The sequence below is a fragment of the Heptranchias perlo genome, chromosome 43 (genome assembly GCF_035084215.1).
Source record: "Heptranchias perlo isolate sHepPer1 chromosome 43, sHepPer1.hap1, whole genome shotgun sequence".
Taxonomy (NCBI): domain Eukaryota; kingdom Metazoa; phylum Chordata; class Chondrichthyes; order Hexanchiformes; family Hexanchidae; genus Heptranchias; species Heptranchias perlo.
In genome coordinates, this window is record NC_090367.1 from 427,678 (window position 1) to 443,783 (window position 16,106).

General features: G+C 47.7%; 1 protein-coding gene across 4 annotated transcripts in view; it reads right to left on the minus strand.

Annotated features, from left to right (window-relative positions):
* The window catches only part of LOC137306342 (transcriptional-regulating factor 1-like), a 66,382-nt gene that overhangs the window by 17,376 nt on the left and 32,900 nt on the right, over nt 1–16,106 (minus strand). For 3 of the 4 annotated variants that reach the window (XM_067975493.1, XM_067975491.1, XM_067975492.1), the window contains 5 exons: nt 13,370–14,462; nt 10,214–10,386; nt 9,069–9,112; nt 6,591–6,729; nt 213–389 (listed from right to left, as the gene is read on the minus strand). In XM_067975493.1, coding sequence (XP_067831594.1) covers nt 213–389; nt 6,591–6,729; nt 9,069–9,112; nt 10,214–10,386; nt 13,370–14,390 — 1,554 coding nt within the window. In that variant the 5' untranslated portion in view covers nt 14,391–14,462. The remainder of the gene's footprint in view (nt 1–212; nt 390–6,590; nt 6,730–9,068; nt 9,113–10,213; nt 10,387–13,369; nt 14,463–16,106) is intronic. The other variant, XM_067975494.1, reaches the window with a different exon arrangement.

The following is a 16,106-nucleotide window of genomic DNA, read 5'->3' on the forward strand; positions in this document are numbered from 1 at the left end:
TCGAGGTAATGAATGAAGGAAAGCTGTCCCTAGGGACAGAAGGGAGGGAGAGTCAGCCTGCATCAGTAATTCCCCATGGCCTCTCCCACTACCTGATTCCAGCCTTGAAAATAGGAGCACAGTGTGTAGGGCAGAACCAAATGTAAAAAAGAAAACAAGTGAAGAATAACAAGAAAAGACAATAAGAATTACGGAAAATAAAACTGACCCACCTCTTGTGCTGAAAAGTCAGCCATCCTGGTGAGGATTGGCATTTCCTGTTCGGACAGGAAGCTGCCTGGGCTCTCCTCCAGGAGGCTGTCAGTCGCTGGAGTCTTCACAGACATGGAAGTGGGCGTGAAGGGAGGAGAGAGGTGGCCGGCATCCCTCGAAAGCTTCTTTCCCTCATTCTACAAAAACAACAGTCTATGTAGAACTACAGCGAATGTACAGCACAGAAACAGGCCATTCGGCCCAACTGGTCTATGCCGGTGTTTATACTCCACACGAGCCTCTTCCCTCCCTACTTCATCTCACCCTATCAGCATGTCCTTCTATTCCTTTCTCCCCCATGTGTTTATCGAGCTTCCTCTTAAATGTATCTACGCTATTCGCCTCAACTACTCCATGTGGGAGCGAGTTCCACATTCTCACCACTCTCTGGGTAAAGAAATTTCTCCTGAATTCTCTATTGGATTTATTAGTGACTATCTTATATTTATGACCCCTAGTTCTGGTCTCCCCCACAAGTGGAAACACCTTCACTACGTTTACCCTATCAAACCCTGTCATAATCTTAAAGACCTCTATCAGGTCACCCCTCAGCCTTCTCTTTTCTAGAGAAAAGAGTCCCAGGCTGTTCAGTCTTTCCTGATAGTTGGAACCTCTCAGTTCTGTTATCAACTGCCGAGAGCTCACATCAGATTGAGTACAATTTTACAACACCAAGTTATAGTCCAGCAATTTTATTTTAAATTCACAAGCTTTCGGAGGCTTCCTCCTTCGTCAGGTGAACGATGTGAAAATTTTTTCATCGTTCACCTGACGAAGGAGGAAGCCTCCGAAAGCTTGTGAATTTAAAATAAAATTGCTGGACTATAACTTGGTGTTGTAAAATTGTTTACAATTGTCAACCCCAGTCCATCACCGGCATCTCCACATCATCAGATTGAGTGACTGAGACACTGCTCTTTAATCTCTGATGAGACAGAACAATAAGGTTTGAGATTCATTGATAAGTGCTGGCAAGATGCAAGATGATAAGAATCATCAAACGCCATTGTACAATGCAAGTTAAGCTCCTAGTGATGAGGCTGCTGCCACACTTTGTTAGTTAGCTCCCAAACAGGGGAGAGGAATCATAGGTGAGGCAGAGAAAATGAAATATAATGAGATGGTCCGTCTTTGGGAAGATTTAGTAATGAGTAATGAACCAGATTTAGTTAACAGCTTAACTGTGCGTGAACATCTATCCAATAGCGATCATAACATGATTGAGTTCAAGGTAGTGTTTGAAAGGGAAAAAAGTGAATCAGCTGCTAAGATTCTAGACTTGGGCAAGGCCGACTTCAATGGGATGAGACAGAGACTGTCCACAGTAAACTGGGCAAATCTGTTAATGGGTAAAACGACTGATGATCAGTGGGAAATGTTTAAAGAAACATTTAACGTGATACAGAATCGGTTTATACCCCTGAGGGGCAAGAACTCTACTTGCCAAAAAAAACAGCCATGGACAACTAAAGAGGTAAGGGACAGTATAAGACATAAGGAAAGGGCATACAAAAAGGCCAAAAATGGCACAGATCCTGGCAAATGGGAAATACAAAGATCAACAAAGGGTCACAAAACAGATAGTAAGGGCTACAAAAAGAGAGTATGAAAAGAAACTTGCAAGGGATATCAAAACCAATGCGAAGAACTTTTATAGTTATATTAGGAAAAAGAGGGTGGTCAGGAGCAGTGTTGGCCCCTTAAAAACTGAAAGTGGGGATATTGTCATTGACAATGGGGAAATGGCGGACATGTTGAACAATTACTTTGCGTCAGTATTTACAGTAGAAAAAGAGGATAGCATGCCGGAAATCCCAAAAACTAATATTGAACCGGGGACAGGGACTTGATAAAATTAACATAAGTAAAGCAACAGTAATGAAGAAAATAATAGCACTAAAGAGTGACAAATCCCCGGGACCAGATGGTTTCCATCCCAGGGTTTTAAAGGAAGTAGGTGAGCAGATTGCAGATGCCCTAACTATAATCTTTCAATGTTCTCTAGATTCAGGAACTGTCCCTCTAGATTGGAAAATTGCACATGTCACTCTGCTTTTTAAGAAAGGAGAGAGAGGGCAACCAGGGAATTATAGACTAGTTAGCCTAACATCTGTTGTGGGGAAAATGCTGGAGTCTATAATTAAGGATAGGGTGACTGAACACCTCAAGAATTTTCAGTTAATCAGAGAGAGCCAGCATGGATTTGTGAAAGGTAGGTCGTGCCTGACAAAACTGATTGAATTTTTTGAAGAGGTGACTAAAGTAGTGGACAGGGGAATGTCAATGGATGTTATTTATATGGACTTCCAGAAGGCATTTGATAAGGTCCCACATAAGAGACTGTTAGCTAAGATAGAAGCCCATGGAATCGAGGGAAAAGTACGGACTTGGTTAGGAAGTTGGCTGAGCGAAAGGCGACAGAGAGAGTTGGGATAATGGGAAGGTACTCACATTGGCAGGATGTGACTAGTGGAGTCCCGCAGGGATCTGTCTTGGGGCCTCAATTATTCACAATATTTATTAACGACTTAGATGAAGGCATAGAAAGTCTCATATCTAAGTTTGCCGATGACACAAAGATTGGTGGCATTGTAAGCAGTGTAGATGAAAACATAAAATTACAAAGGGATATTGAAAGATTAGGTGAATGGGCAAAACTGTGGCAAATGGAATTCAATGTAGACAAATGTGAGGTCATCCACTTTGCATCAAAAAAGGATAGAACAGGGTACTTTCTAAATGGTAAAAAGTTAAAAACAGTGGATGTCCAAAGGGACTTAGGGGTTCAGGTACATAGATCATTGAAGTGTCATCAACAGGTGCAGAAAATAATCAAAAAGGCTAATGGAATGTTGGCCTTTATATCTAGAGGACTGGAGTACAAGGGGGCAGAAGTTATGCTGCAGCTATACAAAACCCTGGTTAGACCACACCTGGAGTACTGTGAGCAGTTCTGGGCACCGCACCTTCGGAAGGACATATTGGCCTTGGAGGGAGTGCAGTGATACCCGGACTTCAAGGGTTAAGTTACGAGGAGAGATTACACAAATTGGGGTTGTATTCTCTGGAGTTTGGAAGGTTAAGGGGTGATCTGATCGAAGTTTATAAGATATTAAGGGGAACGGATAGGGTGGATAGAGAGAAACTATTTCTGCTGGTTGGGGATTTTAGGAGTAGGGGGCACAGTCTAAAAATTAGAGCCAGACCTTTCAGGAGTGAGATTAGAAAACATTTCCACACACAAAGGGTTGTAGAAGTTTGGAACTCTCTTCCGCAAATGGCAATTGATACTAGCTCAATTGCTAAATTTAAATCTGAGATTGATAGCTTTTTGGCAACCAAAGGTATTCGGGGATATGGGCCAAAGGCAGGTATATGGAGTTAGATCACAGATCAGCCATGAACTTATCAAATGGCGGAGCAGGCACGAGGGGCTGAATGGCCTACTCCTGTTCCTATGAGAGCTCACAGGAATCCTTCAAGGTTTCTTCTCAGGTCTCCCATCCCCTACCAGGAGGGCAACGGACATGGGCTCAAGTCTTGGCAAAGTAGATGGTCATTTTTCTGAGTGTTCAATATACTGGGACTGACCATCATGGTACAGATCTATTGGAAGGAGTGGGTTTGATGGGCTGAATTGCCTTTTTTGTTCTATATTTTCATACGTTCTTGTACACTTTATTTCAGTTACAGATAACTCTTCAATATCTGTGGCCAAACTGACATTGTTACATTTTTCTTTCGAGTCTGTTTCAATGGTTGTTGTCTATCAGCAAGTTTGGGGTTTGAGTCTTTAGCCGTTAGTTTGCTGGGATTGTATCGCTGCCCTGTGAGGAATGTGCCAACATTCAGTGTCAGCTTTCAAGGAACTGAGAGGTTATAACAATCGGGAAAGACTGAGAATCTGGGATTGTTCTCCTTAAGGGGAGATTTTATCGAGGTGTTCAAAATCATGAGGGGTTTTAATAGAGTAAACAATGAGAAACTTTCTACTAACAGGAGGGTCGGTAACCAGAGGTCACAGATTTAAGGAAAGACTGAACAGGCTGGGGCTTTTTTCTCTAGAAAAGAGAAGGCTGAGGGGTGACCTGATAGAGCTCTTTAAAATGATGACAGGGTTTGATAGGGTAGACGTGGAGAAGATGTTTCCACTTGTGGGGGAGACCAGAGCTAGGGACCATAAATATAAGATCGTCACTAATAAATCCAATCGGGAATTCAGGAGAAACTTCTTTACCCAGAGAGTGGTGAGAATGTGGAACTCACTCCCACAAGGAGTGGTTGAGGGGAATAGTGTAGATACATATAAGGGGAAGCTAAATAGAGTCATAGAAAGGTTACAGCATGGAAGGAGGCCATTCAGCCCATTGAATCCATGCGTGGATGAATTACATGAGGGAGGAAGGACTAGAAGGATACGCTGATAGGGTGATATGAAGTAGGGTGGGAGGAGGCTTGTGTGGAGGATAAACGCTGGCATAGACCAGTTGGGCCGAATGGCCTGTTTCTGTGCTGTGATTTCTATGTAATGTAAAGGGGGTTTATTGAACGTTTCAGGTTTTACTCCCCGTTTGAGAGGGGTTTTCACTCCATTGTGATGTCGCTATTAGAGGTTAATCAGAATAAAATTTGCGATAGGTTCTGGGGGAATCCCAGACATCACCGTAGAACATTCACAGAGAGATAAAACAGTTGTTGAAAGTTTGCTGTACAGTGACTGGGAGATTCAATACAGCTGATGTGCCAGTGAGTCAGCAGTGTGTATGATACTTACTCTGTTTCTGTGGTCATTGGGTGGGTCTTAAAACCACTTATTGTGAAGGTGACGCACCCCAAGGTACAATAAAAACAAACAGCAATATAAAATCTCAACGAAAGTGAGAAATGTTTCTCATAACTTCTTCTAACTTGGGGTTAGAAGAAAGACCACTGGTTTAGAGCTTCTGGTTAGCAAATCACTGAACTACATCACAAAATTATAACTACATTTAGTCCATCGTTTGTAGGTAGGAGTGCCACAGTTTGCAGTATATTAAGGTACCCCCAGCATCATTACAGGGCTGTGGGGGAAGAGCAGGAGAGTAAAACCAATTGGATAGCTCTTTCAAAGAGTCGGCACAGGCACGATGGGCCGAATGGCCTCCTTCTGTGCTGTAGGATTCTACGATCATGGACTAGGAGATGGATGGAATCTCCATTCCCCCTGGGTCATGTTGTTGGGGAGGGCAGAGGTGACAAATGGCGGCCAAGAGATGGGCAAAAGAAAATTAACTTTTATTTTTTTTATCTCTCTCCCCGGACCTGGCTTAAGCTCATTTTTCTAACAGGTAGGGTACAAGGTGTAAACCCAAGCTAGATTTAAACTGCTTCATGGCGTGGCAACGAAGGGATGGGCAATAAATGCTGGCCTTGCCAGCGACGCCCACATCCCCAGAATGAATATATTAAAAAAAGGTTTCAGGTACATTTTCTGAGATCCCCACACTGTGATTTCTGGGGTGGCAGACACTTTACCTCGTTACTTTTGAACAGGCACGTGTTTTCACTAGAAATACAAATGCATTTACAATATCACTACACTGAGTGTTTGTCTCTGCACCTGACCCATGCTATACTTGACCTGCAAGTGCTCGGCGTCGACACTGTAAAGACAAAGAGGAGAGATAGAATTTACAGCACAGAAAGAGGCCATTCAGCCCATCGCGCCAGTGCCAGCGTTTCAACTGAAGCCTTCTACTTTAATCCCATTTCCTTGCTCTTTCTACTGTATCCTTCTTCCTTTTCAAATACTTGTCCAATTCCCCTTTAAATGATGTGGAGATGCCGGTGATGGACTGGGGTTGACAATTGTAAACAATTTTACAACACCAAGTTATAGTCCAGCAATTTTATTTTAAATTCACAAGCTTTCAGAGGCTTTCTCCTTCCTCAGGTGAACGATGTGGAAATGATGTGATGATCTGTGCCTCAGTAGCCCCTTATGGAAAAGCATTCCATGTTCTAACGACCTTCTACGTGAACAAATCACCTTTGTTCCTCTAGTGAGAATCCCCAGTCTACGACTCCTCATTTCAGATTCGCCAAACACTGGACACAATTTTTTATTATATATCTTCTCAAAACCTTTCATAAAAACCCTCTATTAGTAGCCTCCTTAATCTGACTGCTCCAGTGACAAGATTCTCCATTCCCTAGCACTGACATTCCTCCTCTTTATGTACACAGGGATTCATCTTGCCCTCCGCATAATCTTATTTTTGTGAGGTCCTTACACTAATAAAACGGTACCTATTATAGACAGTTGCTGCTCTGCACTGACTGGCGTGGTATTAACAGACCTGGGTCACACTGTGAGGGGTCCTCATGCATCCATTGATACCCGTGTGAATGTGTAGGGCTGAGAGACTCCTGAACTGCTCCTTGCAGTATCCGCAGGTGAACGAGTATGAGACATCTGTCTTCTCTTCCATCCCTCTCCTGTGTGACATGGCAGAAACAAACAGTAGAGAGTAAGAAAGAAAGACTTGCATTTCTATAGCGTCTTTCATGACCTCAGGTCATCCCAAAGCGCTTTACAGCCAATGAAGTACTTTTGAAGTGTGGTCACTGTTGTAATGTAGGAAACGCGGCAGCCAATTCGCACACAGCAAGATCCCACAAACAGTAATGTGATAATGATCAGATCATCTTTTTAAGTGATGTTGGTTGAGGGATAAATATTGGCCCCAGGACACCGGGGGAGAACTCCCCCTGCTCTTCTTCCAATAGTGACCGTGGGATCTTTTACATCCACCTGAGAGGGCAGACGGGGCCTCGGTTTAACGTCTCGTCCGAAAGACGGCACCTCTGACAGTGCAGCACTCTCTCAGTACTGGCGCCGGAAGTGGCGGCCTGGATTATGGGGCTCGAGTCTCTGGAGCGGGGGCTCGAACCCACGATATTCTGACTTAGAGGCGAGAGTGTTGCCCATTGTGTCACATGAGTAATCTTTAAGGGAGTACAAGAACCTTTTACAAATGATGACAAGTAGCTTTGATGGGTGAGCAGGTTTATCCAGCGAGTAGCAGAGCCCTACTGACCAGTAAACTCCCAGATTCCATCGCCCCGTCTGTACTTTAGTTAGTATAAGTGCTCCCCTTGGATTAGGGAGGGGGACATCTTCAGGAATCCCACTCCCAATGCCTCACCAGGCACCCCACTAGAAAGTACCCATGTGGAGGCAACGGTCAAACTCGGCCATAATGCTCTCTCTACGGTGAATAGCCTGCCGATACCCACTGTCAAAGTTCACACATGAAGATTGGCCACTCGAGAGTGATACTGGAGGGCGTCCAGGGCCCGTGGAACCTCCAGGGGAGGAGGTCAAATTGGCATCAACAAAAAAAAATGATCACGAATAATGTCTCCCTTATTAAAGTTATATCTTCACAGGTTTGTCTCCAGCCCTACAAACCCTCCGAGATCTCTGCGCTCCTTCAATTCTGGCCTCTTGTGATTCCCCGATTTCCATCGCTCCCACCATTGGCGGCCGTGCCTTCAGCTGCCTGGGCCCTAAGCTCTGGAATTCCCTCCCTGAACCTCTCCGCCTCTCTCTCCTCCTTTAAGACGCTCCTTAAAACCTACCTCTTTGACCGAGCTTTTGGTCACCTGTCCTAATATCTCCTTATGTGGCTCGGTGTCAATTTTTGTCTGATAATCGCTCCTGTGAAGCACCTTGGGAGGTTTTACTATGTTAAAGGCGCTGTATAAATGCAGGTTGTTGTTTGTTGTAGTAGGATACAGCAGTTTTGTCCCTTTTTTAGCATTTTAAAATCGGTTTAAAGGCTAGAAAACCCATTCGCTGCTTATTTACTAAAAGCAGTTAGCGTATCTTGACCCTTGACCTCTAACTGCTCCTCCTTCCCATTTCTTTTGGTGAGTCCTATAAAGGGGCTTCTGCAGCTGATCTTTCAGATGCTGACTGACCTGCTGTGCATTACTAACATTACTGTTTTGTGCTTCTTATAGCACCCATCCATCTTACATGATGTTGCACTTCAAAATGCCAAAGATATATTAAAAGAGAGGGAAAGCCAGTTATTTCCTGCTGTCTTTGCAAACAACTTACAGAAATGTCTCTCAGTAATTTGCCTTGGATTGATCTGAGGATGTGTCTATTAAGAGCATTTCTCCACAGGGAGTACCTTAACAGTGTACTTAAAGGGACAGGCGAGTTTAAACACAGCTCCATCTTAACTGTACTTAAAGGGACAGGCTAGCTTAAAAATAGCTCCGTCTTAGTGTACTTAAAGGGACAGGCGAGCTTAAACATAGCTCCATCTTAATTGTACTTAAAGGGACAGGCTAGCTTAAAAATAGCTCCGTCTTAATGTACTTAAAAGGACAGGCGAGTTTAAACACAGCTCCATCTTAACTGTACTTAAAGGGACAGGCGAGCTTAAATATAGCTCCATCTTAACAGTGAACTTAAAGGGACAGGCGAGCTTAAACACAGCTCCATCCTAGCAGTGAAACATTGCAACTGATTCCAGACTGCTTATGAGCAAAGCAGCAGGAGATTCGCTCGAAACATATTTTAAAGTCTTCATACAGCACGTCACACTTCCATAACAGAGAGAAAACAACTGTCATGTTTTTTCTGATTGGCCTAGGTTTCCCATGAACCAATCAAAAATCACATGAACACATCTCTCACGTGCACCCACCATGTGCATCAACTCACTGACACCGGGCGTGGTCCATCAGTGGCGCTGAGATATTTTCGTAATGGGCCTGAGGAGGGAGGGAAAGCTGTTACGCCCAATGTAATGAGTTACCTTTGGTCTGACATTCTCGCACAGGACTGAGGAACTTGATGAACCTGCAAGAACAATAACAGTGGATTATTCAACGTGATTTTCTCTCCTTGATGTTTGCAGTTGGACACATTCCACTCATTCCCACAATAGTTCCCTTTGAGAAATGCACTTCCCAGTGTGGGAGGTTTCACATTCCACCCCCGGTCTGTGCTGTGTTAGCTGATTTCTGCTGCTGAAACCCTCATCCATGCTTTAGTTACCTCCAGACTCGACTATTCCAATGCTCTCCTGGACGGCCACCCATCTTCTACCCTTTGTAAACTTCAGCTAATCCAAAACTCTGCTGCCCATATCCTAACTCGCACCAAGTCCCGTTCACCCATCACCCCCTGTGCTCGCTGACCTACATTGGCTCCTGGTCCAGGAATGCCTCGATTTTAAAATTCTCATCCTTGTGTTCAAATCCCTCCATGGCCCTTGCCCCTCCCTATCTCTGTAACCTCCTCCAGCCCTACAACCCTCCGAGATCTCTGTGCTCCTCCAATTCCAGCCTCGTGTTCATCCCCGATTCCCATCGCTCCACCATTGGCGGCCGTGCCTTCAGCTGCCTAGGCCCCTAAGCTCTGGGATTCCCTCTTAACCTCTCCGCCTCTCTCGCCTCCTTTAAGACGCTCCTTAAGACCCCCCCTCTTTGACCAGGTGTCCTAATATCTCTTTATGTGGCTCGGCGTCAAATTTTGTCTGATTACGTTCCTGTGAAGCGCCTTGGGACGTTTTACTACATTAAAGGTGCTGTATAAATGCCAGTTGTTGTTTTAGGGGCATTACATTTTGGTCTATTGACTTTGGACTAAGGAGGAGAGACTTGCCCTGAGACCGTGCTAGATGTGGACAGGATGGAGCTCAGTCCTGATCCCCACCTCCACATCTCAGTCACCCTCAAGGCTCACACATGTATAGTCGTCATTTAGACAAGAGGATGACCTATGCCAATGGAGATCTCCAGGAGAAGGGGAGAAGCCAAAAGAATTTGCTATTCATCTAACGACTGTGACTGCGCATTATCCAGGAGGATGAGACATCAGGGAGGTGACCAGACCTAGCTCGAGCGCGCGGGCAAACACGAACGTTGCATCTTCGAATCTTCAGCCACTCACTCCTACCTGCTGCCAGAAGGTGCCCGGTGGGCAAGCCTGCGATCCGACGTCCTTGGTCACACTCAACGGACTCAGGAGCTCCGCGCAGCTCGACTCTTCACCGTTCTCCAGCTCCTGCCGTGAGCAGCCCGCCGTGTACTGCATGGAGGGAGAGGTGTTGATCTGCTGAGGACTCTGCACTGGAACACAAAGAGGATGGTCAATATTCAGCTGGTGTGTCAGGCAAACCCCAACCCAGCACAGGCCATTCGGCCCAACTGGTCTGTACTGGTGTTTCTGCTCCACACGAGCCTCCTCCCACCTTACTTCATCTCACCCTATCACCATATCCTTCTATTCCTTTCTCCCTCATGTGTTTATCCAGCTTCCCCTTAAATCCATCTACACTATTCACCTCAACCACTCCTTGTGGGAGTGAGTTCCACATTCTCACCACTCTCTGGGTAAAGAAGTTTCTCCTGAATTCCCTATTGGATTTATTAGTGACTATCTTATGTTTATGGTCCCTAGTTCTGGTCTCCCCCACAAGTGAAAACATCTTCTCTACGCCTATTGGATTTATTAGTGACTATTTTGACACTCTGATATACCCCTCACCCCTCACTGTAACACTGATATACCACACACCCCTCACTGTGACACTCTGATATACCCCTCACACCTCACTGTAACACTGATATACCACACACCCCTCACTGTAACACTGATATACCACACACCCCTCACTGTGACACTCTGATATACCCCTCACCTCACTGTAACACTGATATACCCCACATCCCTCACTGTAACAGTGACAAACCCCTCACCTCACTGTGACATTCTGATATACCCCACACCTCTCACTGTAACACTGATATACCACACACCCCTCACTGTGACACTCTGATATACTCCTCACACCTCACTGTAACACTCTGATATACCCCACACCCCTCACTGTAACACTGATATACCACACACCCCTCACTGTGACACTCTGATATACTCCTCACACCTCACTGTAACACTCTGATATACCCCACACCCCTCACTGTAACACTGATATACCCCATACCCCTCACTGTAACACTGATATACCCCACACCCCTCACTGTGACACTCTGATATATCCCACACCCCTCACTGTAACAGTGACAAACCCCATTCCCCTCATTGTGACATTCTGATATACCCCACTCCCCTCATTGTGACACTCTGATATACCCCTCACCTCACTGTAACACTGATATACCCCACATCCCTCACTGTAACAGTGACAAACCCCTCACCTCACTGTGACATTCTGATATACCCCACACCTCTCACTGTAACACTCTGATATACCACACACCCCTCACTGTGACACTCTGATATACTCCTCACACCTCACTGTAACACTCTGATATACCACACACCCCTCACTGTGACACTCTGATATATCCCACACCCCTCACTGTAACACTCTGATATACCCCACACCCCTCACTGTAACACTGATATACCCCATACCCCTCACTGTAACACTGATATACCCCACACCCCTCACTGTGACACTCTGATATATCCCACACCCCTCACTGTAACAGTGACAAACCCCATTCCCCTCATTGTGACATTCTGATATACCACACACCCCTCACTGTGACACTCTGATATACCCCTCACCTCACTGTAACACTGATATACCCCACATCCCTCACTGTAACACTGATATACCCCACACCCCTCACTGTGACACTCTGATATATCCCACACCCCTCACTGTAACACTCTGATATACCCCACACCCCTCACTGTAACACTGATATACCCCATACCCCTCACTGTAACACTGATATACCCCACACCCCTCACTGTGACACTCTGATATATCCCACACCCCTCACTGTAACAGTGACAAACCCCATTCCCCTCATTGTGACATTCTGATATACCCCACTCCCCTCACCGTGACACTCTGATATACCCCTCACTCCTCACTGTAATACTCTGATATACCCCACACCCCTCACTGTAATACTCTGATATATCCACAACCCTCACTGTAATAGTCTGATATATCCACAACCCTCACTGTAATAGTCTGATATATCCACAACCCTCACTGTAATAGTCTGATATACCCCACACCTCTTACAGTGACACTGTGATATTCCCCACAGCCCTCACTGTAACACTCCGACATATTCCACATCCCTCATTGTAATACTCTGATATACCCCACACCCCTCACTGTGATATTCCCCACACCCCTCACTGTAACACTGATATACCCCACACCCCGCACTGTGACACTCTGATATACCCCTCACCCCTCACTGTAACACTATCATACCCCACACCCCTCACTGTAACAGTGACAAACCCCACATCCCCTCACTGTAACACTGATATACCCCACACCCCTCACTGACACTCTGATATACCCCACACCCCTCACTGTGATATTCCCCACACCCCTCACTGTAACACTGATATACCCCACACCCCGCACTGTGACACTCTGATATACCCCTCACCCCTCACTGTAACACTGACATACCCCACACCCCTCACTGTAACAGTGACAAACCCCACATCCCCACTGTAACACTGATATACCCCACACCCCTCACTGACACTCTGATATACCCCACACCCCTCACTGACACTCTGATATACCCCTCACCCCTCACTGACACTCTGATATACCCCTCACCCCTCACTGACACTCTGATATACTCCACACCCCTCACTGACACTCTGATATACCCCTCACTGTAACACTGACAAACCCCACACCCCTCACTGACACTCTGATATACCCCACACCCCTCACTGACACTCTGATATACCCCACACCCCTTACTGACACTCTGATATACCCCTCAGCCCTCACTGTAACACTGACATACCCCACACCCCTCACTGACACTCTGATAGACCCCACACCCCTCACTGACACTCTGATATACCCCACACCCCTCACTGACACTCTGATATACCCCACACCCCTCACTGACACTCTGATATACCCCACACCCCTTACTGACACTCTGATATACCCCTCAGCCCTCACTGTAACACTGACATACCCCACACCCCTCACTGACACTCTGATATACCCCTCACCCCTCACTGTAACACTCTGGCACACCATGAACTCTATTACAGGCTGCACCGCAGGAGGAGGTAAGGTACCTGGTGAACTGTGGGCGGACTGCTGGTACAGCTGGTGTGTCAGGGTGTCTCTCTGCTGTCCTTGTACCCTGTAGTGTTGGCTATCAGCGTACAGGTATTGAGGAGGTGCGTTGAGCGAATGGTGGAACTGCTCGAACTTCCCCGGTGGGCACTGGAGCGTGCGCTGGGCAGGGTCTCTGCCAAACTGGGCCACCTGCATATGCTGCAGCAGGTGGTGGCGGGCAGGCTGCTGCATCTGGTGGTAGTGTCCCATATGGTGCTGGCTGACTCCCTGCTGCTTGGCCTCCGCCGAGGACTTGTGGAGCTGCTGTTGCTGCATGGGGGCCGCAGGCTGCTGCAGGAAATCCTGCGCCATCTGCTGAGGGGTGGCTGGCAGCTGCTGCAGCTCTGCCAGGCGCCGCAGCGATGGGTAGGGGTAGTGCAGCGACTGCGACAGCATGACTTGAGGCTGTTGGGTCGCTGGCACGCACGGCAAGTGCTGGGGCACCCTGGGGTGGGGATAGTGATGTGTCGGCGGTTTCTCGGAGAGCATCTGACGCAGCGTGGCATTCTGGGCGTAGTTGCCCATGGCACCAGAGGGGTGAACGACACGATGCCGGTTGGCAAAGGCTTCGTTGAAAGAGTCCAGCTTGTGTAAGGTGCCGTCCGTCCCTTTGGGCAGCTGGGCCTCGCACTGTTCGTACGGGAGACCGTAGGAGTACCCGCCCGATGCTCTGGCCAGCCTGGAGTCGCCGGGCTCTTGCTTCACGTTGACCTGGCTGCCCGCCTCCGAGTGGCCCCAGCTGGCATTCCCCGTCAGCTCCATCCCTTTGGACCCGCTCATCCCCAGCCTGGCGGGATCCATGGGATCGGGATCGAAGCAGGGCGAGGCGGGATGGTTGGAATCCTGGACGCCCTCCATTCCCAGCGTGTGAGAGAGGCTGCTGTCTAATCCCGGCAGTGAGCCGCACTGATGACGCTGGAAAAACAGCATTCCTGCTCCCTCGCCGGACTCCGAATGGCTCAGCTGCTGGTCGCCCATCGCTTGACCCCCCTCTGGCTACTGCGCTTGCGTTGGCAAAGTCTGGCGGTCATCAGTCACCGGAGCTGGGAGCTGAAACAAAGAGGAGGCCTTAATTACCATGAGGAAGGCTTAACGATTAGGACAGTCCCCTGACTGGGTGTTGATGCCGGTGGGAGGGCAGGTACCTCACTGTGGGGGAGGAGGCGGGTACCTTACTGTCGGGGAGTGGGGGGTTACCCTACTGTGGGGGAGGAGGGGGGAGAGTACCCCACTGTGAGGAGGGGGGTTACCCCACTGTGGGGAGGGGGGGTACCCCACTGTGGGGGAGGAGGGGGGAGAGTACCCCACTATGAGGAGGGGGTACCCCACTGTGGGGAGGGGCGAGGGTACCCCACTGTGGGGAGGGGAGGTACCCAACTGTGGGGGAGGAGGGGGGAGAGTACCCCACTGTGAGGAGGGTTACCCCACTGTGGGGGAGGAGGGGGATGGTATCCCACTGTAGGGAGGGGGGTACCCCATTGTGGGGAGGGAGGTTAGAGAATATCCCATTGTGGGGTGGGTGAGGGTGAGAAGGTGGATACTCCACTTTGGGATGGGTGGGAGGGAGGGGAGGAAGAATACCCCACTGTGTTGCGGGGGAGAGGGGGTAGCCACACTGTGGAGTGGGAGGTTGGGGGGTGGGAAGGAAGGCTGGGTGAATGGTTCCCTCTTGGTACACGTTTCCAAATGGAGAGCGGGTTGCTGTGGCTCGGGGAAGGGAGCACAGACAGGAGTCAGTTCCCCAGGCCGATTGGGCTCATTGCCACACTGGCACAGGCCGGTGAAATGGGCGAGTCTTGTCCGTGGTTGGCCTGTTGGTCTTGACAGCCCAGGTAAAGAAAACCGTGTCAGGAAGAGAACACACAGCCACTCTGCAGCAACACGCACGAGAACAGAAACTCCGGCTTGAATGTGGGAGAACAAAGACACTGGAAAATCATGGTTTCGGTGGGGGAGTTTTCAAATGAGATGTTTGGTCAAAGGTTTTTATTGAATTGACATTGACACTGAGGGTGGGTGAAGGGACTCAAGGTCATCAGCACATTTACTGAACTGTTTTCTACTGAAATGGATGGTGGGGAACAATTCAGATCTGGGACATTTCAGAAGATGTGTCTTGTCAAATGAATCCCTCCCACTGAACAGATAGACATCAACCAAAGTTACTTCGAATTAATACTCGTTTACTAATATTTGAATCTCATTATGCCCAATGCAGTCTTCATTTCTTATTTGGCAACTTTTTCAGCTCATCAGAGTGAGGGAAGTGAGTGGCAGGAAATGGAACATTCACTCCCCATTCTATTTGGTTTCTTGTGCTCACACTTAGCATTGAGCACTCTCAGGATCAGGTACAGCACGGGTTAGATAGAGAGTAAAGCTCCCTCTACACTGTCCCATCAAACACTCCCAGGGCAGGTAAAGCACGGGTTAGATACAGAGTAAAGCTCCCTCCACACTGTCCCATCAAACACTCTCAGGATCAGGTACAGCACGGGTTAGATACAGAGTAAAGCTCCCTCTACACTGTCCCATCAAACACTCCCAGGGCAGGTACAGCACGGGTTAGATACAGAGTAAAGCTCCCTCCACACTGTCCCATCAAACACTCTCAGGATCAGGTACAGCACGGGTTAGATACAGAGTAAAGCTCCCTCTACACTGTCCCATCAAACACTCCCAGGGCAGGTACAG